Source organism: Somniosus microcephalus, chromosome 6, assembly GCF_052327205.1.
Source record: "Somniosus microcephalus isolate GS21.2 chromosome 6, FLI_Smic_1.0, whole genome shotgun sequence".
In the NCBI taxonomy this organism is placed as follows: Eukaryota; Metazoa; Chordata; class Chondrichthyes; order Squaliformes; family Somniosidae; genus Somniosus; species Somniosus microcephalus.
Window position 1 is genome coordinate 173,578,158 of NC_140992.1, and position 24,454 is coordinate 173,602,611.

A 24,454-nucleotide genomic window follows, 5' to 3' on the forward strand; every position below is an offset into this window, starting at 1 on the left:
GGTAGAGATGTCTTGTATTTTGGGAATAAATGTCAACCAGCCCATTGCTTTTAAATGTAATTAAGAAATCTAGTGAAGAAGCTTATGGTGCAGTAAACGGTCAGTGACTAGATGACAGCTCGAGGTGTTTAAAATGTTAACATGATTTGATAGGATAGATACAGAGAAACTTTCCTCTGGTAGGGAAAGAAAGGAAAAGGGGACATAATCTTAAAATTAGATCTAGGATGTTCAGGAATGAAATCACTTTTTCAAACTAAGGCTGGTACAAATTTAGAACTCTCCCAAAAGCTTGTGGTTGTTGGAAAGTGGAGTTGAGGTGCAGATCAGCTACGGTCTAATTGAATGGCGGAGCAGAGCGGAGACCCCTCTTGTACCAGCTCCTAACTGCAGTTAAGACAATGATTCAGTGCCAAAGAATGGTTAAGGTGTGGGAACTGGATTGAGACTTGTCAAAACCCATTTTATTTCAGACCCTTGCATGGGCTAGAATCCAAGAAATGAACAGTTTTATAACTACTGCCTGTGCAAGACTGAGTATTAATGTCACTGAGAACAAGCAATGGGAGTGGTACCAAAAACAGAAGCTTGTGCCCTGTAGCAGTGGGAGTTAAGACCCTTGAGATGATTAAACAAATGATATCTGGTTAATTGATTCCCCCACCCCCCCGGGACTAAGCCCAGTGCCACTGCTGCACTTGCTGGGCACAGGTGCAGAATGGAGGAATATTTCAATGGAGAAAGGAAGCATGAAATTGAATCCTTCACCTGGAGCATCTAATCTGGCTGAAAAACCATCCACAGACCCTTAACCTTGGGTGCTGGCATACGGGTCCAAACAACACAATAATTAGCAAGAAGAATATAAAACCAGGATTTTATTCCTTAGTTTCTTGTGCTGCTACTCGGTGAGCTGCAACAGTCGATGCAAAATCATCTTCTGTGCGTATCGGACCTGCAGGGAGTCTCGTTCCCGTTTACTGAGCCGGTGGTAGATCTCCTCATTGGCCAATGTGGCCTCCTCTTCCTTTAGTCCTGAGCTGTAGGATTTTAGCCTCATTGTCACAGTGTTGTGCAGAAGTTGCTTCCAGGCAGGCTTTAGTTTGGGTATCACTGTGTTGGCAAGGCAGGAAAGGTTGTCATCCTCTTCCTCGTCCTCCTCCCACCCATCGTTGGCTTTGTATTCTTCGAATTCCTCCATCGTCATGCTCAAGACCTGGTTAATTGTGGGTGGGAGAGAAAAGGGAACACCAATGAATCTGAGATTGCAGTAAGCAGCCTCAACATCACTTTACACCTAAAGGAAAGCTCCTAAAAGCTGCAAACTTTTGAATTCACAAAATGGAAAAACCTTCCCATTTAAAGAATGCCATTTCCTACAGCCCTAAGAGGCACATTAGGCCCCTCCTCCCTGTCTGACTCCCAGCAAATTTCTCCCAAGTATTTATCCAATTCCCTTTTGAAGGTTATTGAATCTGCTTCCTTTTCGGGCAGTGCATTCCAGGCCATAACTCGCTGATAAAGTTTCTCCTCATTTTGCCTCTGGTTCTTCTGCCAAAGACCTTGTGTGTCCCCTGGTTACTGACCACTGGCAAGAGTAAATGAGGAGAAACTAGCAAAACACTTCATGATTTTAAATACCTATTAAATCTCCACTTAACCCAGCTTCGCTTGTCTCTCTACATACATCAACCACAGGGCAACAACCCTATAGAGCACCAACTCATTAGGAAATATATTGACCACACTTTAACCCTAATGGACAACAACCTACTTGACGATAATCCTACGGCGCACCAACATACCGAGTGCTAGATCCACAACATGCTAGATGCTAAATTTACAGAGTACCAAAATGCTGGATCTATCAGGAGCTGGTCTTCACCTTCAGGGTGCTGTAAAGTTCCTCCTCGGTCAGGACTCCTGACTGGCCGATCACAAATTCCCCCTCTTCTCCAACTATCTCTAGCTCAGTCAGGAATTCCCACTTTTCCATCAGCAGCTTCCTCTCCTCTTCTGTCCGCACAGCTTAAAACACAAAGGACATTCTGGTCAGATCGCCTCTCCAGTCAGCAGACTCCCACAGCGGGCTGGGGCTGGTTACATTGCTCCAAGACCAACCTTGCAAGGCAGCGTCATACATCATCTGCATCCGGATATCCATGGCCTCATGTGTGTTCCTGGGATAGGGTTCGGTGAAGCCATACATGTGCAGGAGTTGCCAGTTGGCGAGCTGACCATAGGTGTTAAATATCTCTTCACCTTTACTGATCTTCCTGATGGAGACCATTTTCAAACACTCCTGTAAATGCAAAGGAAAAAAGATCCTCTGTATAAAATATATACTCCACTCGCTCCTCCTCCCCCACCATCCCCCATACTCACTGGTGTAAATTCCAGGTTAGCGTTGTGATTGGCCACATGATTCAAGATGTCAGCCATTGGGACCATCATGGGTGGATTTGGGGCCTTCTCATCGTCCTCTTCATCATCATCCTCCAGCGGCTCCTGGAAACTGCAGGAAAAGAACCCAACCTCAGCCCATGTATTCCTCACTCCCGATCCACTCTCAGCGAGAAGCACCGCGCCAACACAGATACGCAGATTTCCCCAGCGCAAGCCATTCCCGCACCCCTCCTACCTCGGACAGTGCCGAACTGGAGATACTGAGTGGGCCAGCACTCTGCCAGAAGAGCAGTTCCACAGACAGCCCTCATCCCAGTGACCACATGCAAAGCCAGACAGTGAGTGTTGGAAGGCTATTCGACAACAAGCGGCATCACAGACATAGAAACGCAGGAGTAGGCCATTCGGCCCTGCGAGCCTGCTCCACCATTCAATGAGATCATGGCTGATCATCCAAATTCAGTACCCTGTCCCTGCCTTCTCCCCATATCCATTGAGCCTTAAGAAATATATCCAACTCCTTCTTGACTATATTTAATGAATTGGCCTCCACTGCCTTCCGTGGCAGAGAATTCCACAGGTTCACCACTCTCTGGGTGAAGAAATTCCTCCTCATCTCAGTCCTAAATGGCTTACCCCTTTATCCTTAGATTATTATGACCCCTAATTCTGGACTCCCCGGCCATCGGGAACATCCTTCCGGCATCTAGTCTGTCCAGGCCTGACAGAATTTTATAGGTTTCGATGAGATCCCCTCTCAATCTTCTAAACGCCAGCGAGTATAAGCCCAATCGATCCAATCTCCTCGTACTTCATTCCTGCCATCCCAGGTATCAGCCTGGTGAATCTTCGCTCCACTCCTTCCATGGCAAGAACATCCTCAGATAAGGCGACCAAAACTGCACACAATACTCAAGGTGCAGCAAGACATCCTTGTTCTCGAACCCTCTTGCTACGAAGGCCAACATACCATTTGCCGCCTTAACCGCCTGCTGCACCTGCATGCTTACCTTCAGCGACTGGTGCACAAGAACACCCAGGTCTCTTTGCACTTCCCCTTCTCCCAATCTATTGCCATTCAAATAATAATCTGCCTTCCTGTTTTTGCCACCAAAGTGGATAACCTCACATTTATCCACATTATAGTGCATTTGCCATGTTTCTGCCCAATCACCCAACCTGTCCAAATCCTCCTCACAGCATACCCTCCCACCCAGCTTTGTGTCGTCTGCAAATTTGGAGATACTACATCCAATTCCCTCGTCCAGATCATTTATATTGTGAACAGCTGGGGTCCTAGGACCGATCCTTGCGGTACCCTACTAGTCACTGCCACTCGGAAAACGACCTGTTTATTCCAACACTTTGCTTTCTATCTGCCAACCAGTTCTCTATCCAAGTCAATACCTTGCCCCCAATCCCATGTGCCTTAATTTTACAAGCTAATCTCTTATGCGGGACCTTATCGAAAGCCTTCTGAAAGTCCAAATACACCACATCCACTGGTTCTCCCTTGTCTATTCTACCAGTTACATCCTCAAAAATTCCAGTAGATTAGTCAAGCACGATTTAACTTTTGTAAATCCATGTTGACTTTGTCCGATCCTGTCACTGCTTTCCAAGTGCTCTGCTATTACATCTTTTATAATGGACTCTAGCATTTTCCCCACTACCAATGTCAGGCTTACCGGTCTATAATTCCCCGCTTTTTCTCTACCACCTTTTTTGAATAGTGGGGTAACATTAGCTACCCTCCAATCCATGGGTACTGTTCCAGAGTCTATCGAGACCAACTCAAACTAACCAGCATCCAAGATGCCCTCATTTACCAGCAGGGATCGCTGGAGAGGAAGCAACAGCCGGTCTGATTTTCCTCTCAAGTACACCGATGAACACGAAGGATGGCTCCGTGCTAGGTGGGGAAATGAGCTCACCTGTAAGCCATAATAAATGCCACCAGCTTCTTGTAAAGGTCCAGGGTGTGTTTGCGCGGGTCGAAGGTGTTGGGGTGAGACTTCATGAAAGGCAGGACTATGCTGTTATATTCCTCTTCGATGTTGAGCAGGTCTTTCTCGACCGCCAGCGCCACCCCCGTGCCCAGCAGCAGCCGGTTCCTCTCCTCCTCAGACCTGCACAAACAAATAAAAACAAAGTTACTCACAGTGGACCGTCTTCCCCCCTCTAGGCGCCGTCACGCACTGAGGAATGGATTAGCCATTCATCACTTGTGAACCAAGGCAGTGATTGTTGGCAGGGCATCACAGCTGAGCCCAATCCCAACACCTGGTTTCTATTTACACAAAAGGGTTCCTGTTACAACCGTCTTGAACTTCATCTGGTTAAAAATCCACCGGCTCCCTCACCTCCTGAAGTCCAGCCCCAACCCCAGCCCCCCTGTACGTTTACTTGTCAGGGACGCACAGTCCTGCTCTGAATCGAGGTTACCACTTCTTGTACAGTTATCCAGTAAATCTTTACATCGCCAACACACCAGGGCCAGGGAAAAGGAGGAGGCTGCAGCTCCACGCAAAGGGCAGCAGGAGGCTAGGAGGGGCGGGGATGATGGGGCGCAGAGGGGACCGGGGCAAGGGGAGACCAGAGGGTCAGGGTCCCAGTTTGAGTCCTGAGGTTTCTCATACTGCTGATAAATTGGTTTAAACCTCAATATTTTGCCCCTGTTGGTTAAAGGACTGAGTAACTGAGCCTTAGGAGAAAGAAATGTAGCTGATTTAAGCCCATCACATTCCCAGCACTGCCATCCCAAACAGAAGCCCCTTACCAGAACATTGGGTGGTGCAGGGTACTGATGCCGGGCCAGAGTGAGAGGTAGGGCTTCCAGCGGGACTCGCCGCTTGTGATCTCAAACATCATGGAAAGCAGGAGTGGCACCCAGCCCGACTGGCTCTCCAACGCTGCCTCTTCTGAAAACAGACACCCAACAGTGTTTAAAGCATTCACAGCAAGCCCCAGATACTCCCCCCACACCTCCGCATACACAACACACCTGGCCTCATCATCTAGGCTCCTGGTTTTCAGGCACACCTCCCCAATTCTCCCTGACTGCGACTTCTCTCTAATTTAGAAGGTTGTGGGTTCAAGTCCCACTCCAGAGACTTGAGCACAAAATCCCAGCTGACATTCCAGTGCAATACTGAGGGAGTGCTGCACTGTCGAAGGTGCCATCTTTTGGATGAGATGTTAAACTGAGGCCCCATCTGCCCTCTCAGGTGGATGTAAAGATCCCACAGCACTATTCGAAGAACGGGAGTTCTCAACCAACAACACTAAAACAGATTATCTCGTCTTTGCTGTTTTTCACAACTAATTCCTTTTCTAGTTAACTTTTAACAATTGTTCCATATCCTTCCCTAGTACACCAATCGTCTTACTTCCACCATCATTTGTAAAAAACAATATTTAATATCTCCGCAATGCCTTCATCCTCCACAATTAAGACTCCTCCCCTCTCCAATTATCCTTTTACTATGCTTATAAAAGCCCTCACTATTACTTCTTATATTATCTGCTGCCCCTTTTTCATGTTCCCTTTCACCCCTCCCCACCACACTTTTGTTCCTGATTACCTTTCTCATTGTTAGCCCTCCCTTTATCATCTGCTTCCATTTTGTGCTACAGTTTAGTTTTAATCTCTCCATTTATCCAGGGAACTCTCTCCTTTTTGCCATATAGGAATCTATCCATCCATATTAAAGATTTCCCATGACTGATCCATCAACCTGATGTTTCTGCCTAGTTAATTTGAGCCAGATCCCTTACCTCACTGAACTTTGCCCTTTTTCCACCAGCACCGTTATCTTTGACTCTTCATTATCCTTCTCTAGTCTTACATTGCACTCAGCCATGTTGTGGTCCCCAACAGTTCTCCGACTCTCATTACTTATTTGCCCCACTCAATATCTCAGAACTAAATCAAGCAATGCTTCTTTCCCTGTTGGAGTAGAAATATTCTAATCTCAGAATCCATCCTGGATACATTTTAAAAAGCATTTGCCACTTTGATCACACACATTTTCTTCCAGTCTCTCTTGGAAGTTAAAATCCCCCAATAATATATTACTGGGCAGGAGGAGTTTGCTGATGTTTCAATGAACTTATTCAGTGAGGAGCTGAGCCACACAGATCAAGAAAGGCCCTGGTTTGATCTCCAGTCTGACCTGAGTTAGCTGATGTGCTGTTGAGGAGCTACAGTTGGTTCCGTGGCTCTGGGTTTGGAAGGGCAACCATCAGCCAGGGTTCCCTACTCCTGATGCTATCCAACCCTTACTGGAGCACGCGTGCATCTTGGGTGTAGATAGTGTTGGGCTTGGCTGTGATACACCACATTGCTGAATAGCCTACCAACTGTCTAGGCTCACTTGCAAAGAATGGGCAGCACGACGAGGTACTGGAGGGCATTCGGTACCTGTACAACCTTTCCCAGCGAGAGTCATTGCCTGTAGGTCAATATAATTAGCAAAAACAACCAGGGAGGAGGGTGGTGCATATAGATGATACCTGGTGGGAATTAGCAACAAGGACCTAACCTAACAGAGCATGCAGTGAGGCCTCAAGCTCAGTTACTCGCATTAGGTCAATGGGTGGGTTTTGTGTGTAGCTCAATTCCCTGGACCCTTAGATATGGGAGTGGTGCCAGTGGACTGCAAGATTGCAAATGTTTCACCCCTGTTCAAAAAAGGAGGGGGATAAACCTGGCAACTACAGGCCAATCATCCAAACGTCAATGGTAGGGAAACTTTCAGATAATAATCAGACAAAAATTAATATTCACCTGGAATCATATGGGTTAATAAATGACAGCCAGCAGAGATTTGTTAAAGGAATATGCTCGTCTAACTTGATTGAGTTCTTTGATAAAGTAATGGAGAGGGTGGCTGAGGGTAGTGCAGTTGATGTGTATATGGACTTTCAAAAGGTGTTTGATAAAGTACCACATAATAGACTTGTTAGCAAAATTGAAGCCCATTGGATTAAAGGGACAGTGGCAGCGTGGAAATGAAATTGGCCAAGAGACAGAAAGTAGAGTGTAGTGGTGAACAGTTTTTCAAACTGAAGGGAGGTATACAGTGGTGTTACCAGGGCTCGGTGTAAGGACCACTGTTCTTTTTAATGTACATTAATGACCTGGTCTTGGGTATACAGGGCATAATTTCAAAGTCTGCAGATGACACGAAACTCGGAAATGTAGTAAACAATGAGGAGGCTAGTAACAGACTTCAGGAGGACATAGGCAGACTGGTGAAATGGGCAGACACATGGCAGATACAATTTAACGCACAGAAGTGTGAAGTGATGCATTTTGGTAGGAAAAATGAGAGGCAATTTAAACTAAATGGTACAATTTTAAACGGGGTGCAGGATCAGAGAGACCTGGGGGTGTATATGCACAAATCTTTGAAGGTAGCAGGACAAATTGAGAAAGCGGTTAAAAGAGCATTCAAGATCCTTGGCTTTATTAGTAGAGGCATAAGAGGACAAAAGCAAGGAAGTTATGCTAAACCTTTATAAAATCACTGGTTAAGCCCCAGCTGGAGTATTGTGTCCAAATCTGGGCCCAACACTTTAGGAAGGATGTCAAGACCTTAGAGAGGGTGCAGAGGAGATTTACGAGAATGGTACCCAGGATGAGGGGCTTCTGTTACGTGGTGAGACGAGAGAAGCTGGGATTGTTCTCCTTAGAGCAGAGAAGGTTAAGGGGAGATTTAACAGAAGTATTCAAAATCATGGAGTAAATAAGGAGAAACTGTTTCCACTGGCAGGAAGGTCGGTAACCAGAGGACACAGATTTAAGGTGACTGACAAAAGAACCAGAGGCGAGATGAGGAGAATTTTCTTTACGCAGCAAGTTGTTGTGATCTGGAATGCACTGTCTGATAGGGCGGTGGAAGCAGATTCAATAGTAACTTTCTAAAGGGAATTGGATAAAGACTTGAAGGGGAGGAAATTGCAAGGCTATAGGGAAAGGGCAGGGGAACGGCACTAAGTGAATAGCTCTTTCAAAGAGCTGGCACAGGCACAATGGACTAAATGGCCTCCTTCTGTGCTGTATCATTCTTTGATTCTATGAAATGTAGACTTTTTTTTTCCTGTTCTCTCTTCCTTGTCTGAGATCATTGACTCAGTTCCACCATCACCCAAATGGCCATATCTGAGCCTACACAGGAGGTGTCAAGAGATCAAGAGCAGGGACCCTGGCTAACTTCCCCCTGCCTAACCCAAGGCACTGAGGCCAACTGCAGGTCAGCCAATTCATCAGAGGCTGAGGATCTAATCTGGGACCTTTCAGCCCCCGTAGGGCTCAGTATCACACCGGGCAGTAAGCTTCCAGATCACCAGCACCATTTCTGGCCGACGTACCTTTCTTCAGTAGGTCGCGGATTGTTGTGGTGTGCTGGCTGAGCAGTGCTGACCTGGGAACAGAGAACAGCAGCTCTCCCTCTTCAATCTCATCCTTTGCCACCAGGCCGTAATCTGCCACTGTGCCCTCCTTACTCACATAAACCTGGTTGGGAACCAAGAAACACAAAAATTATATAGTGCAAACCACGCAGTAAATGCACCGCAAAAGCTAGTTTTTAATTTTTAAACAAAGGGGCGGGCAGGCGGGCGGAGAAAAACAGGGGATCACTGTGAGGAGTAAAACAAGGGTTGGTAACCAGAGGTCATAGATTTAAAATAATTAGCAAAAGAACTAGAGGGGTAATGTGGAGAATTTATTTCACAGAGGGTTGTTAAAATTTGGAATGCACTACCTGAAAGGATGGTGGAATCAGATTCCAGAGGAACTTTCACAAGACAATTGGACATGTACTTGAAAAGAACTAATTTGCAGGGTTATGGGAAAATGCTGGGGTGTGGGAGTAAATTTGATAGCTCCTTCAAAGAGCTGGCACAGGCACGATGGGCCTAATAGCCTCCTTCTGTGCTGTAAGACTCCATGATTCTAAGAGATACAGGAGGGGGAGGGCGTTAGGAACAGTAAGTAAGGTAAAATAGTAGCAAGTGCTGGTTATAGGGTTAACGGGGGGGGGGGGGGCTTTGACGTTGAGAGAGAGGGGCCACAGGGCGGCCTGACCTCTCGAGCATGTGAAATGTTTAGAGAACAATACACAGAGTGAGCCGCAATGTGCAAGCAGGAGAGGGACCAGGGGGAGTTGACTGCTGGCGTAACTACGTACTAACTTTATGTACTTACGGGCGTGCTTACGTACCAACCTCACATTAACCTTATGTACGGAACTGTAAATAGTCTTGATGAGATGACAGAGGTCAGATGGTTTCATTCATGAACCCCCGATGAGTTTGTTACTTGTGAGTATAAAGGTGCCTATCTCAGAAGTTCTGCTTATGTTGGGCTTATATTTATTTGTTAAATAAAAAATATTGATCAGACAGCTCTCTGTCTCGAGTCTGGATTGAAGTAAAAGGTTACAGATTGTTCTAACAAGAGGGAGGGGAGAATCAGCCTGGTTGCTAGGTTCAAATGTATGGATATTGGGTGAGGCTTTGTTGCAATGCCACCCATGGTCAAAGAGTCTGCCCACACTCTCCCTCATGGATCAGCCACTTGAGGAGGGCTGCCTGTAGGAATAAGTAGGAGAAATACTTCCTGTTTCAAGTCTGGGGGCCCAATTCCTGAGGAAGCAACAATCAAATTTCAGATAATTATCCCTGCCCCCATTTTTCATGCAGTATGATTTTTGCCATTCCCATTTGCAACATTTTATCTTTCCTGCCTCTTACAAAAGTACAGGGAGTTCTTTCAATTCCTTCCCCCCATCCTAACCCCCCCCCTCCCCTCCTAACGCCCCCCTCCCCCTGTCTCTGCACCTGCTTAATATCTATTACATCTCCAGCTTTTTCCAGTTCTGATGAAGGGTCCCAGACCTGAAACGTTAACTCTGTTTCTCTCTCCACAGATGCTGCCTGGCCTGCTGAGTATTTCCAGCATTTTCTGTTGTTATTTAGGATAATGGAGTTATTGACCAATCACAGCAATCAGTCTCTATCAGTGAGTCTACAACAGAGCCAGACACGAGGCGAGGGAAACCCCAGGGGTGGAGAGCTTTGGGAACCAGAGGTCCAGTCACCTGTCCCTCCCGAGCTTGCTACACTCACCACACGTCACCTCTCAAATTACTCACATACTGTATCCCAAAATGTTATTTTCTGACAGAAATCTATCTAATTTGCATTTGAATGAATCAATACTAACTGCGTTCACCATCTCCCTAGGGAGCCTGTTCCCACTGTCTCCCTGTTCCCACCGTCTCCCTCGTCCACTCAAGCACTGGCAGAGTCAGTAGGCTGCAGACTGCTGCCCTCCCAAGGACCCGGTGAATGTAATTAAACATTTATATGCACTGAGAAAAGCAGTGCAACTCAACCCTCATCCACATCCAGCGAGCAAGTATCCTCCCCCTCTCCCTCGAGATGTTTCAGGATCAGGATCAGGGAGCAACTGGGAATTCCCACTGACAGCTGAAGGAATGGAACAAGCTTCTTAACCTCCTACCCAGTAACTGTGGGCACCATGCTCATTTACACTCTGGGGTATTTAAAAAGGAACACAGATGCTCAATTCTCTCCCCCTCACCTTTGGGCTTAGCTCCAGCCCCAACTGTCTACACCAGTCCAGGAATCGGGCCAGTGCTTCCTCGATCTCCTGTTCTGGATTTCCGGGTGTCTCCACAGACTCCACCTATGGTATGGGAGAAACATCAAAAAGATCAGACCGTGGGCACAGAACGCCAGTCCCAGCTCGGCTCCCCGCTAGTTCAGTGGCACTGCCCATTGTGACACTATGGGAAATAGCCCCAGCCTCAATCCCTGGGCTGCGCTGAGGTAGCTGATCCCATACAGGGGAGTGGGGCAAGGATGCTACAATCAGCCTCAGTATTCCTGGGTGGGGAAAATCAGCTGGGATTGACCCTCTTCCTGATCACACCATGCAGTGATTACTACATTGGGGTGATAACGGGATTTGGCTCGGCAGTGAAGCTGCCCATGGCTAGGCCGGCCACTGGTGCTCACCTTCTCGGTTCACAGAGAGGCCGGACACGATGCCAGAATTGGCACCTTCGGGGGTGGAAAGAAACTGGCAAACAGAAAACGAGCAGGGTGGAGGCGACAGGGCGTTAATGGGAAATGGAGAGGCAGGTGGGTGAGGGGCCTGAAGATAAATGTGTGCACAGCTCCTCGTGTCCCCCCCGCACCCCCTCTCCCAATTCAACACGTACGCAGACAGGCTCCAGACCCCCAATTACAGCACAGCAACACTGCTTCTCAGGACACAAGTCCCACCTGCCACACCACCCTCCTCCCCATTTCCTATTTTGTTTTCTCACCCTCTCAGGAACCTGAGGAATTCCCCGAGACTGTAATTCCCATACACACCAAATATGACTGCAGCCCGCACTTGGATCCCAATCCCAGGAGAGTTTGACACTCGTCTGCAATTGGAAGCACATTAAACGCAGGCCCACCATACTTCACCCCCCTACACCGCTGCTCAGTGTTCTGGATGGCAGAATGTCCCAGGGGTCTGTTGCTCAGCTCTGCTCCCCCTCAGACTGGGACTGAATGCAGCTCAGACCGCTGGGCTGAAAGTCTTTACTTGTCCCCTTCTGCTGCTCCTAACATTACCATTTCACTTTTCCACCAGCTCCTCTACATGGATCACACACTCTTCCCCCTCTTTCTTTGCACCTTCTCAAGCAGTTTTCATTCTCCCAGGTCTCTGTCACTCTCTACTCGTCACCCACACAACCCCTCCACACTGCCATCTGTTCATCTCCCTCTACTGCCCCCTGTTCACCACCCCGATTCCCTCACTGCCCCCTGATCCCATCACTGTCCCGATACCCCCTCACTGCCCCCCTGAACCCCCGTCACCGCCCCCCGATTCCCACTCACGTCCCCCTGATCACCCCCCCGATATCCCCCTCACCACTCCCTGATCCCCCCACCACCCCCTCTGATCCCCCTCACTTCCTTTGATTCCCCCCTCACTCCCTCTGATCCCCTCACTCCCTCAGATTCCCCCTTCGCTCCCTCCGATTCCCCCCTCGCCCCCTCCGATTCCCCCCTCGCCCCCTCCGATTCCCCCCTCGCCCCCTCCGATTCCCCCCTCGCCCCCTCCGATTCCCCCCTCACCCCCAGATTCCCCCCTCGCCCCCAGATTCCCCCTTCGCTCCCTCCGATTCCCCCCTCACTTCCTCCGATTCCCCCCTCACCCCCAGATTCCCCCCTCGCCCCCTCCGATTCCCCCCTCACCCCCCTCCGATTCCCCTCACTTCCTCCGATTCCCCCCTCGCTCCGATTCTCCCCTCGCTCCCTCTGATCCCCTCGCTCCCTCTGATCCCCCCTCACTCCCTCTGATTCCCCCTCACTCCCTCTGATTCCCCCTCACTCCCTCTGATTCCCTCACTCCCTCTGATTCCCCCTCACTCCCTCTGATTCCCTCACTCCCTCTGATTCCCTCGCTCCCTCTGATTCCCTCACTCCCTCTGATTCCCTCACTCCCTGATTCCCCCTCACTCCCTCTGATTCCCCCTCACTCCCTCCGATTCCCCCCTCACTCCCTCTGATTCCCCCTCACTCCCTCTGATTCCCTCACTCCCTCTGATTCCCCCTCACTCCCTCTGATTCCCCCCTCACTCCCTCTGATTCCCCCCTCACTCCCTCTGATTCCCTCACTCCCTCTGATTCCCCCTCACTCCCTCTGATTCCCCCTCACTCCCTCTGATTCCCCCCTCACTCCCTCTGATTCCCTCACTCCCTGATTCCCCCTCACTCCCTGATTCCCCCCTCACTCCCTGATTCCCCCTCACTCCCTCTGATTCCCCCCTCACTCCCTCTGATTCCCCCTCACTCCCTCTGATTCCCCCTCACTCCCTCTGATTCCCCCTCACTCCCTCTGATTCCCCCTCACTCCCTGATTCCCCCTCACTCCCTGATTCCCCCTCACTCCCTCTGATTCCCTCACTCCGATTCCCCCTCACTCCCTCTGATCCCCGCCTCACTCCCTATGATCCCCCCTACCACCCACTCACCTCCTCTAATTCCCACCCTCTGAACCCCCCACTCAACGCCCCATTCCCCCTTGATCTCCCCCCCACCCCACTCCCCCTTGATCTCGCACCCACCCCACTCCCCCTTGATCTCCCCCCCACCCCACTCCCCCTTGATCTCCCCCCCACCCCACCTTGATCACCCCTCACCCCACTCCCCCTTGATCTCCCCCCCACCCTCCCTTGATCTCCCCCCCACCTCTGCCCCATGATCCCCCCCACCCCACTCCCCCTTGATCTCCCCCCCCACTGCCCCTTGATCTCCCCCCCACCTCACTGCCCCTTGATCTCCCCCTTCCCCCCACTCCCCCGATCAACACCCCCCCGGATCAACACACCCCCCGATCAACAACTCCCCCGATCAACACCCCCCCACATCCCCCGATCAACACCCCCCCGATCAATACAATACAATACAATACAAATCGCTTTATTGGCATGATAAGGTACATCTTATGTTGCCAAAGCATCAAAATACATTTATGGTTGAACACATAAACGCGGTTCCATTCATACAGTGTATAAACAGGTATATCCCTGAGTTTATAAATATATTTTCGCCTTGTTTATATATACTCTTGTCTTAGTTTACTGGTTGTCCCTCTGTTCATGGCAAGCTGTAACATAGTGTGCCGCCAGTGTTACACAGCTTCTCTCCTCCCCCAGTAGGAATGGGAGTTTTTGGTTGTCAGTCAGATTTCTGAATTCAGGGCATATTTGTGAGAATTTTTGATAGAAATTCTCTCTGATGCCCTGATATTTTCCACAGGCTGTGAGGAAGTGCATCTCTGTCTCAACTACTCCCTGACTGCAGTGAGAGCATATCCTGTCTTCTCTTGGCAGCCTGGTCTGCCTGTGTCTGCCTTTTTCGATCGCTAGGCTATGTTCGCTAAGTCTGTACCTTGTCAAGGTTCTTCTCAGTTTGTTATCCTTTACCATGGTCAGGTAATCAGCTATGTTGTATTGTCTGTTTAGGGCCAAGTAGCAATTGAGTTTGCTTTGGGTTTTTGTTGTTTCTGCCCAATATGACAGATAATTTTCCTTTTGCTTAGCGACGATTGTGTTGGGTCGAATTCTTTGTGTTACCCTGTCACTGTCCTGGGGCTGGTTATTGTTAGTATTGTTATTAGTTACTTTATTGAGTCCCAGGACTAGTTGACTGAGGGTATTCTTCTTTATGGTCAGCTCTTGGCATTTCAGGGCGTCGTAGTGATAGCATTGGGGGTTGCTCATTTGTAGGTGATTCCAAAATTTGGTGGCTCTTTTTTGGATAGTGATTATTAATGGGTATTGGCCTAGTTCCGCCCTGCATGCGTTGTTTACTGTTTTCCTTTGAGTCCGGAGGATACTTTTACAGAATTCCGCATGTAGGATCTCAATTGGGTGTTTGTCCCATTTTGCAAAATCTTGTTGTGTTAGTGGTCCCCAGACCTCACTGCCATAGAGTGCAATTGGTTCAATTATTTGAAAATTTTGAGCCAAATGCTAATTGGGATTTCTATTTGGATTGATTTTTTGATGGCATAGAAAGCCCTTCTTGCTTTCTCTTTCAGTTCATTCACAGCCAGTTTGAAGTTTCCCGTAGAACTGATTTTTAAGCCCAAGTATGTGTAGTGAGTGGTTTGTTCAATTTTGGTTGTTCCTACTGTGAAATTTATTGTGGGTCCATGTTGTTTGGATCTTTGCTGGAACACAAGGACTTTGGTTTTTTGGGGATTTATTGTCAGGGCCCAAGTCTGGCAGTACGACTCCAGCAGGTCCAGGTTCTGCTGTAGACCCTCCTTAGTTGGTGACAGCAGAACCAGGTCGTCGGCATAGAGGAGGAATTTAACCTTGGATTCATATAGGGTGAGGCCGGGTGCTGTAGATTGTTCAAGTAGTTTTGCCAATCCATTAATGTAAATATTAAAGAGTGTCGGTGAGATTGGCGAGCCCTGCGTCACCCCCCGCCCCTGTGGGAAGTATTTTGTTTGTTTGTCTCCAATTTTAACTGCACATTTATTGTTTGTATACATTGATTTAATTACATCATATGTTTTCCCTCCTACCCCGCTTTCGATAAGTTTCAGGAATAAACCGTCATGCCAGATGGAGTCGAAAGCCTTCTGGAAATCTACAAAGCATGCGTAGATTTTGCTTTTGTTATGGTGAACGTGTTTGTCAATTAGGGTCTGTAGGGTGAAGATATGATCGGATGTTCTATAGTTTGGCAGGAATCCAATTTGGCTTTTACTCAAGACATTGTGCTCTTCAAGGAAGTTTATAAGTCTTTTGTTTATGATGCTACAGAATACCTTCCCCAGGTTACTGTTTACACAGATGCCTCGATAGTTGTTTGGGTCGATTTTGTCCCCACTTTTGTATATGGGTGTTATGAGTCCTTTGTTCCAGATGTCAGGGAAATAACCGACACTCAGAACCAAGTTGAAGAGTTTTAGGATAGCCAGTTTCAGTTTGTCGTCTGCGTGTTTAATCATCTCGTTTAGTATGCTGTCTGTCCCGCAAGCTTTTCCTGGTCGCAGGTCCTTGAGTTTTTCAAGAAGTTATTTTTCTGTTATTATGGCGTCTAGCGGGTTTTGGTTATCTTTTATGGCCATTTCAAGCTTTTCAAGTTTTTTGCGTATTTGGTGTTGCTCTGGTCCTAGTGTGTTTTTCTGGTATAATTTTTCAAAGTGGTTTACCCATGTGTCCCCATTTTGAATGGACAAATCGTCGTGTTGTTTTTTGTGTAGTGTTTTCAAGTTGTCCCAGAAACAATTCGACACCCCCCACCCCGATCAACCCCCCACCACGATCAACACCCCCCACCCCGATCAACACCCCCCACCCCGATCAACACCCCCCACCCCGATCAACACCCCCCACCCCGATCAACCCCCCCCACCCCGATCAACACCCCCCCGGATCAACACCACCCCCCCGATCAACACCACCCACACCCCCGATCAACCTCACCCACCCCGATCAACACCACCCACACCCCCGATCAACCTCACCCACCCCGATCAACCCCCCCACCCCGATCAACTCCCCCCACCCCGATCAACCCCCCCACCCCGATCAACCCCCCCCCCGATCAACACCCGCCCCGATCAACACCAACCCCCGATCAACAACCCCCCCCACCCCCCCGATCAACACCACCCCCCACCCCCCCCGATCAACAACCCCCCCACCCCCCCCGATCAACAACCCCCCACCCCGCCGATCAACCCCCCCCACCCGATCAACACCACTCCCCCCGATCAACACCCCCACCCACCCCGATCAACACCCCCCCCACCCCGATCAACAACACCACCCCCGATCAACAACACCACCCCCGATCAACAACACCACCCCCCCGATCAACAACACCACCCCCTGATCAACAACACCACCCCCCGATCAACAACACCACCCCCTGATCAACAACACCACCCCCCGATCAACAACACCACCCCCCGATCAACAACACCACCCCCCCGATCAACAACAACCCCGATCAACACCACCACCCCCCGATCAACAACACCACCCCGCCGATCAACACCACCACCCCCCGATCAACACCACCACCACCCCCCCGATCAACACCACCACCCCCCGATCAACACCACCACCACCCCCCGATCAACACCACCACCCCCCGATCAACACCACCACCCCCCGATCAACAACACCACCCCCCCGATCAACAACACCACCCCCCCCGATCAACAACACCCCCCACACCCTGATTCTCCCACCACCCCCCTCCCGGATACCCTGATTCTCCCCCTCACCCCGATTCTCACCCTCAACCGCACCCCCCGGATACCCCGATTCTCCCCCACAGCCCTCCCGGATACCCTCTGGTCCTCCCCCTCAGCCCCCGGATACTCCCCGATTCTCCCCCCTCACCCCTCCCGGATACCCTCCGATTCTCCCTCTCACCCCCCGATTCTCCCTCTCACCTCCTGATTCTTCCCCTCGCCCCCTGATTCTCCCCTCACAGCCCGGATACCCCCTGGTTCTCCCCCTCACCCCCGGATACCCCGATTCTTCCCCTCACCCCCCGGATACCCCCTGATTCTCCCCCTCACCCCCCCCCCCGAGATTCTCCCCTTCACCCCTCCCCCCACCGATACCCCAATTTTCCCCCTCACCGCCCCTCCCGGATACCCTCTGATCCTCCCCCTCGACCGCCGGATACCCCAATTCTCCCCCTCACCCCCCGGATACCCCCCGATTCTCCCCCTCACCCCCCCCAGATTCTCCCCTTCACCCTCCCCCCAGATACCCCGTGATTCTCCCCCTCACCCCCCGGATACCCCCCTTTCACCCCTGGATTCCCCGATTCTCCCCTTCACTCCCCCCCGGGATACGCCCTGATTCTCCCCCACCCCCCGGATACCCCCTCTGATTCTCCCCCCCCCCACCCCGGATAACCCCTCATTCTCCCCTTCACCCCTCCCCTGGATACCCCCTCTGAATCCTCCCCCACCCCCCCGGATACCCCCTCTGATTTCCCCCCCCCCACCCCGGATACCCCCTCTGATCATCCCCCCCCCCGGATACCCCCTCTGATCCTCCCCCAACCCCCTGATATCCCCTCTGATTCATCCCCCCCCCGATACCCCCTCTGATCCTCCTCCACCCCCGATACCCCCTCTGATCCTCCTCCAACCTCCCGGATACCCCCTCTGATCCTCCCCCACCCCCCCTGGATAACCCGTGATTCCCCCCGCCCCCGGATACCCCCTCTGATCCCCCCCCCCCCCCGGATACCCCCTCTGAACCTCCACCCCCCCGGATACCCCCTCTGATCCTCCACCCCCCCGGATACCCCCTCTGATCCTCCCCCACCCCCCCTGGATACCCCCTCTGAATCCTCCCCCACCCCCCCCGGATACCCCCTCTGATTTCCACCCCCCCACCCCGGATACCCCCTCTGATCATCCCCCCCCCCCCCGGATACCCCCTCTGATCCTCCCCCAACCCCCTGATACCCCCTCTGATTCATCCCCCCCCGATACCCCCTCTGATCCTCCCCCCCACCCCCCTGGATACCACCTCTGAATCCCCCCCCCCCGGATACCCCCTCTGATCCTCCTCCACCCCCGATACCCCCTCTGATCCTCCTCCAACCTCCCGGATACCCCCTCTGATCCTCCCCCACCCCCCTGGATAACCCGTGATTCCCCCCCGCCCCCGGATACCCCCTCTGATCCCCCCCCCCCCCGGATACCCCCTCTGAACCTCCACCCCCCCCGGATACCCCCTCTGATCCTCCACCCCCCCGGATACCCCCTCTGATCCTCCCCCACCCCCCTGGATACCCCCTCTGAATCCTCCCCCACCCCCCCCGGATACCCCCTCTGATTTCCCCCCCCCCACCCCGGATACCCCCTCTGATCATCCCCCCCCCCCCCCGGATACCCCCCTCTGATCCTCCCCCAACCCCCTGATACCCCCTCTGATTCATCCCCCCCCGATACCCCCTCTGATCCTCCCCCCACCCCCCTGGATACCACCTCTGAATCCCCCCCCCCCGGATACCCCCCTCTGATCCTCCCCCCACCCCCCCCCGGATACCCCCTCTAGTCCTCCCCCCCCACCCCCGGATACCCCCTCTGATCCTCCTCCACCCCCGGATACCCCCTCTGATCCTCCTCCACCCCCCCCTGGATACCCCCTCTGATCCTCCCCCACCCCCCCCCCGGATACCCCCTCTGATCCTCCCCCCCCCCGATACACCCTCCGATCCTCCCCCCCCCGATAACCCCTCTGATCCTCCCCCCCCCGATACCCCCTCCGATCCCCCCCCCCCCCGATACCCCCCTCCGATCCCCCCCCCCCCCGATACCCCCCTCCGATTCTCCCCCACCCCCCCGGAAACCCCCTCTGATTCCCCCCCCCCGGATACCCCCTCTGATTCCCCCCCCGGATACCCCCTCTGATTCCCCCCCCCCGGATACCCCCTCTGATCCTCCCATCCCGGATACACCCTCTGAACCCCCCCCCCCGATACCCCCTCTGATCCTCCCCCCCCGATACCCCCTCCGACACCCCCTCCGATCCTCCCCCCGCCCCCCCGATACCCCCCTCCGATCCTCCCCCCGCCCCCCGATACCCCCTCCGATCCTTCCCCCCCGATACCCGCTCTGATCCTCCCCGCCCGATACCCCCTCTGATCCTCTCCCCCCGATACCCCCCTCCGATCCTCCCCCCCCCCGATACCCCCTCTGATCCTCCCCCCGTAACCCCGATTCTCCCCCCCGAGATCCTCTCTCCCCCCCACCGAGATCCTCTCCCCCCCGAGATCCTCTCTCTCCCCCCCCACCCCCCCCCCGAGATCCTCTCTCCCCCAATCCTACTGCCCCTCCCCCATCCTCTCCCCCCCCCCCGAGATCCTCTCTCCCCCCCACCCCCCGAGATCCTCTCCCCCCCCCCCGAGATCCTCTCTCCCCCCCCGATCCTCTCTCCCCCCCCCCCCGAGATCCTCTCTCCCTCCCCCCGAGACCCTCTCCCCACCCCCCCCCCGAGATCCTCTCTCCCCCCCCCCGAGATCCTCTCTCCCCCCCACCGAGATCCTCTCTCCCTCCCCCCCCCACCGAGATCCTCTCTCCCTCCCCCCCACCGAGATCCTCTCTCTCTCTCCCCCCCCCCCGAGATCCTCTCTCCCGCCCCCCCCGAGATCCTCTCTCTCCCCCCCTCCCCGAGATCCTCTCTCTCTCCCCCACTCCCCGAGATCCTCTCTCCCCCCCTCCCCGAGATCCTCTCTCTCTCCCCCCCCCCCCGAGATCCTCTCTCTCTCCCCCCCCCTACCGAGATCCTCTCTCCCTCCCCCCCCCACCGAGATCCTCTCTCCCTCCCCCCCACCGAGATCCTCTCTCTCTCCCCCCCCCCCGAGATCCTCTCTCTCCCCCCTCCCCGAGATCCTCTCTCTCTTCCCCCCCCCGAGATCCTCTCTCTCCCCCCCCGAGATCCTCTCTCTCCCCCCCCCCGAGATCCTCTCTCTCCCCCCCCCCGAGATCCTCTCTCTCTCCCCCCCCCGAGATCCTCTCTCTCTCCCCCCCCCCGAGATCCTCTCTCTCTCCCCCCCCCGAGATCCTCTCTCTCTCCCCCCCCGATCCTCTCTCTCTCCCCCCCCCGAGATCCTCTCTCTCCCCCCCCCCGAGATCCTCTCTCTCTCTCCCCCCCCCCCCGAGATCCTCTCTCTCCCCCCCCCCGAGATCCTCTCTCTCTCCCCCCCCCGAGATCCTCCCTCTCTCTCCCCCCCCCCCCCGATCCTCTCTCTCTCTCCCCCCCCCCCCGGAGATCCTCTCTCTCCCCCCCCCCCCCGGAGATCCTCTCTCTCTCCCCCCCCCCCCGGAGATCCTCTCTCTCTCTCCCCCCCCCCCCGATCCTCTCCCTCTCTCTCCCCCCCCCGAGATCCTCTCTCTCCCCCCCCCCCGAGATCCTCTCTCTCCCCCCCCGAGATCCTCTCTCTCTCCCCCCCCCCCCGAGATCCTCTCTCTCTCCCCCCCCCCGAGATCCTCTCTCTCTCCCCCCCCCGAGATCCTCTCTCTCTCTTCCCCCCCCCGAGATCCTCTCTCTCTCTCCCCCCCCCGAGATCCTCTCTCTCTCTCCCCCCCCCCCGAGATCCTCTCTCTCTCTCCCCCCCCCCAGATCCTCTCTCTCCCCCCCCCCCCGAGATCCTCTCTCTCCCCCCCCCCCCCCGAGATCCTCTCTCTCCCCCCCCCCCGAGATCCTCTCTCTCTCTCCCCCCCCGAGATCCTCTCTCTCTCCCCCCCCCCGATCCTCTCTCTCTCTCCCCCCCCCCCCCCGAGATCCTCTCTCTCTCCCCCCCCCCCCGGAGATCCTCTCTCTCTCTCCCCCCCCCCCGATCCTCTCTCTCTCTCCCCCCCCCCCGAGATCCTCTCTCTCTCTCCCCCCGAGATCCTCTCTCTCCCCCCCCCGAGATCCTCTCTCTCCCCCCCCCCCGAGATCCTCTCTCTCCCCCCCGAGATCCTCTCTCTCTCCCCCCCCCCCGAGATCCTCTCTCTCTCCCCCCCCGAGATCCTCTCTCTCCCCCCCCCCCCGAGATCCTCTCTCGTCCCCCCCCCCCGAGATCCTCTCTCTCCCCCCCCCCGAGATCCTCTCTCTCCCCCCCCCCCCGAGATCCTCTCTCTCTCTCTCTCTCTCCCCCCCCCCGAGATCCTCTCTCTCTTCGCCCCCCCGAGATCCTCTCTCCCCCGATCCTACCGCCCCTCCCCCATCCTCTCCCCCCCGATCCTCTCCCCCCCGATCCTCTCGCCTCCCCCCGATCCTCATTCTCCGCTCTGGGAGCCGAGCCCGGCCCACCCGCACCCCACGGGGGTCTGACCCCAACCTCAACCGTCGCGAAGCCCGACGGGCCGTGCCCCTGGTGCCGGGGTCCGGGCTGAAGCGAGCATCCCACCTTGGGCCGCTTGGCCCGGGTCGCCATCCTCCTCCTGCCGCCGGTCAACCGCCGTCTCAACCATTACTTCCGGTTCACACAACCGGAAACCGACCCGCCCCTTAAAGGAGCCGCGCACCCAAAAGTACAGAGATTGCACCCCATGGCCGACGAGTTACATGCAGCGGGCGGCGAGAGTGACCCACCCAAGACAGTCACATTGACTAATTATTGCCCTCTCCGTTACACACCCTCCCTTTATGTGTCAGCTGTGGCTCAGTTGGTAGCACACTCTGAGTCAGAAGGTTGTCGGTTCAAGTCTCACTCCAGGGATTGAGCACATTAAAGTTATGATGTGGAGATGCCGATGTTGGACTGGGGTGGACAAATGTGAGAAGTCACACACCAGGTTATAGTCCAACAGCTTTATTTGAGATCACAAGCTTTCGGAGCGCTGCTCCTTCGTCAGGTGAAGTGAAGAGATGCATAAAGGCACAGCATATATAGTCAGAGAGTACTGCCAGATGATTACAGGTAATCTTTCTAACTGCCCTTTATCACACCTCGGCAGAGAGATAATCACAGCAATCACAGGTGTGAAAGGTGTCCAAACAGGTCAGTCAGGAAAACATTACATCAAAGAACAATGAGGTGGGGTCACAAGGGGTCAAATGTTGCAGATGCTGGGGTCTGTATGGAAAACAAAAAACAAATTTTAAAAAATTGTTTTTTTCTTTGCTGGAAATCACAGCAGGTCCGGCCGCATCTGTGTAGAGAGAACAAGCCAACGACGACTCGAGTCTGGATGACTCTACGTCAGGTGGGGTTATATGTAGCGTGACATGAACCCAAGATCCCAGTTGAGGCCGTCCTCATGAGTAGGGAACTTGGCTATCAGTTTCTGCTCGACGATTTTGCGTTGTCGTGTGCCTCGAAGGCCGCCTTGGAGAATGCTTACCCGAAGATTGGAGGCTGAATGTCCTTGACTGCTGAAGTGTTCCCCGACTGGGAGGGAACACTCCTGCCTGGCGATTGTTGTGCGGTGTCCGTTCATCCGTTGTCGCAGTGTCTGCATGGTCTCGCCGATGTACCATGCTCCGGGATCTTGGATCGCGCATATCAACACAGACATCAAGTTTCTACAGAGATGTAAGAAAGCAGACAAGATCCCGAAAGGACTACAGATCACGAACCCACTCAAGTCACCTACAACACAGACTACGCTGAGAGACTCTGCCGTCGTACCTCTCGCACACTCCTCAACCATCTCGTACACCAGCTCTACAGCAGACGCCGCAACCTCGAAACCAAGATAGAGTCCATGTTCTCAGCCTGTGCTCAGGACACAGCAGACCAGCTACGAGACACCGCCAAACAGACGAGGCAACGGAACTACGCTGCCTACATGCACACCAAGAACAGGAAGCTTGAGAAACTCGGCCTCACCACCAGCAGCAACCAAGCCTCCCCCAGTACCATGGTTGAAACCACAGGGAAGTCCATTGTCAACTTGTCCGACCACTCCCTTCAACCAGACAAAATCGAAGTTCTCAGCCGAGGGCTCAATTTCTGCCCCACCACCAAAATGGACCCCATCGGTCTCGCGGCAGACACAGAGGAATTCATCAGGAGAATGAGGCCCCGGGAATTCTTCCACAAATCCCAAGATGTCAGCAGCGAACCCAATGGGACAATCAATGATCCGGAACAGCAGACAGAGGGATCCGCAGTACAGCAACCGAAGAAGAAAGAGTCAAATTGGACCCCTCCAGAGTGTCGCTGCCCTAAGCTTGACATGTATGCTCAAGCTGTCAGGAGATGCATCAACGCCAGATTCATCAGCCGCACTCACAAGACAGTCCAGAATGTCACCCGAGCACAACGCAACGCCATCCACACTCTCAAGACCAACCACAACATCGTCATCAAACCAGCAGACAAAGGAGGAGCCATCATCATACAGAACAGAATGGACTATTGCAAAGAAGCATACCGACAACTGGACAACCAGGAACACTACAGACAGTTACCCGCAGATCCGACCAAAGAACACACCCACCAACTCAACAGACTGATCAAGACCTTCGATCCAGACCTTCAAAGCATCCTACGCGCTCTCATCCCACGTACTCCCTGCATGGGAGACTTCTACTGCCTCCCAAAGATACACAAAGCCAACACACCCGGACGTCCTATCGTATCAGGCAACGGAACCCTGTGTGAGAACCTCTCTGGATACGTCGAGGGCATCCTGAAACCCATCGTACAGGGAACCCCCAGCTTCTGTCGCGACACTACAGACTTCTTACAGAAACTCCGCACCCACGGACCGGTTGAACCAGGAACACTCCTCGCCACGATGGATGTCTCGGCACTCTACACCAGTATCCCCCACGATGACGGCATCGCTGCGACAGCCTCAGTACTCAACACTAACAACAGCCAATCTCCAGACGCCATCCTACAACTCATCCGCTTCATCCTTGACCACAATGTCTTCACCTTCGACAACCAGTTCTTTACCCAAACACACGGAACAGCCATGGGGACCAAATACGCTCCCCAATACGCCAAC

At 53.3% G+C, this 24,454-nt stretch overlaps 1 protein-coding gene across 2 annotated transcripts; it reads right to left on the reverse strand.

Moving 5' to 3' along the window:
• Positions 1-861: 861 nt before the first annotated feature.
• setd6 (SET domain containing 6, protein lysine methyltransferase) lies at positions 862-22,004 on the reverse strand. 2 transcript variants are annotated; one of them, XM_085990953.1, is made up of 9 exons: positions 21,901-22,004; positions 11,021-11,125; positions 8,782-8,926; positions 5,186-5,327; positions 4,341-4,535; positions 2,386-2,515; positions 2,122-2,329; positions 1,886-2,028; positions 862-1,216 (listed from the first exon to the last, which is right to left on the reverse strand). In XM_085990953.1, the coding sequence occupies exons 1-9, from the start codon at positions 21,925-21,927 to the stop codon at positions 902-904; spliced, it is 1,410 nt and encodes a 469-aa protein (XP_085847079.1). In that variant the 5' UTR covers positions 21,928-22,004; the 3' UTR covers positions 862-901. The 2 variants fall into 2 exon arrangements, with proteins under 2 accessions (XP_085847079.1, XP_085847078.1); XM_085990952.1 differs by having other exon boundaries at positions 2,122-2,302; positions 21,832-21,942.
• Positions 22,005-24,454: the final 2,450 nt, after the last annotated feature.

What these genes read in the sequence shown, in the direction of transcription:
- setd6 (XM_085990952.1), bottom strand. Translation starts at nt 21,927, where the DNA reads ATGGCGACCCGGGCCAAGCGGCCCAAGGTGGGATGCTCGCTTCAGCCC. An exon ending in CCGCGACCTACTGAAGAAAG is followed by an intron (nt 5,328 to 8,781) that starts GTACGTCGGCCA and finishes GTCTGTTTTCAG; the next exon opens with AAGAGGCAGCGTTGGAGAGC. An exon ending in AACTTTACAGCACCCTGAAG is followed by an intron (nt 1,217 to 1,885) that starts GTGAAGACCAGC and finishes ACAATTAACCAG; the next exon opens with GTCTTGAGCATGACGATGGA.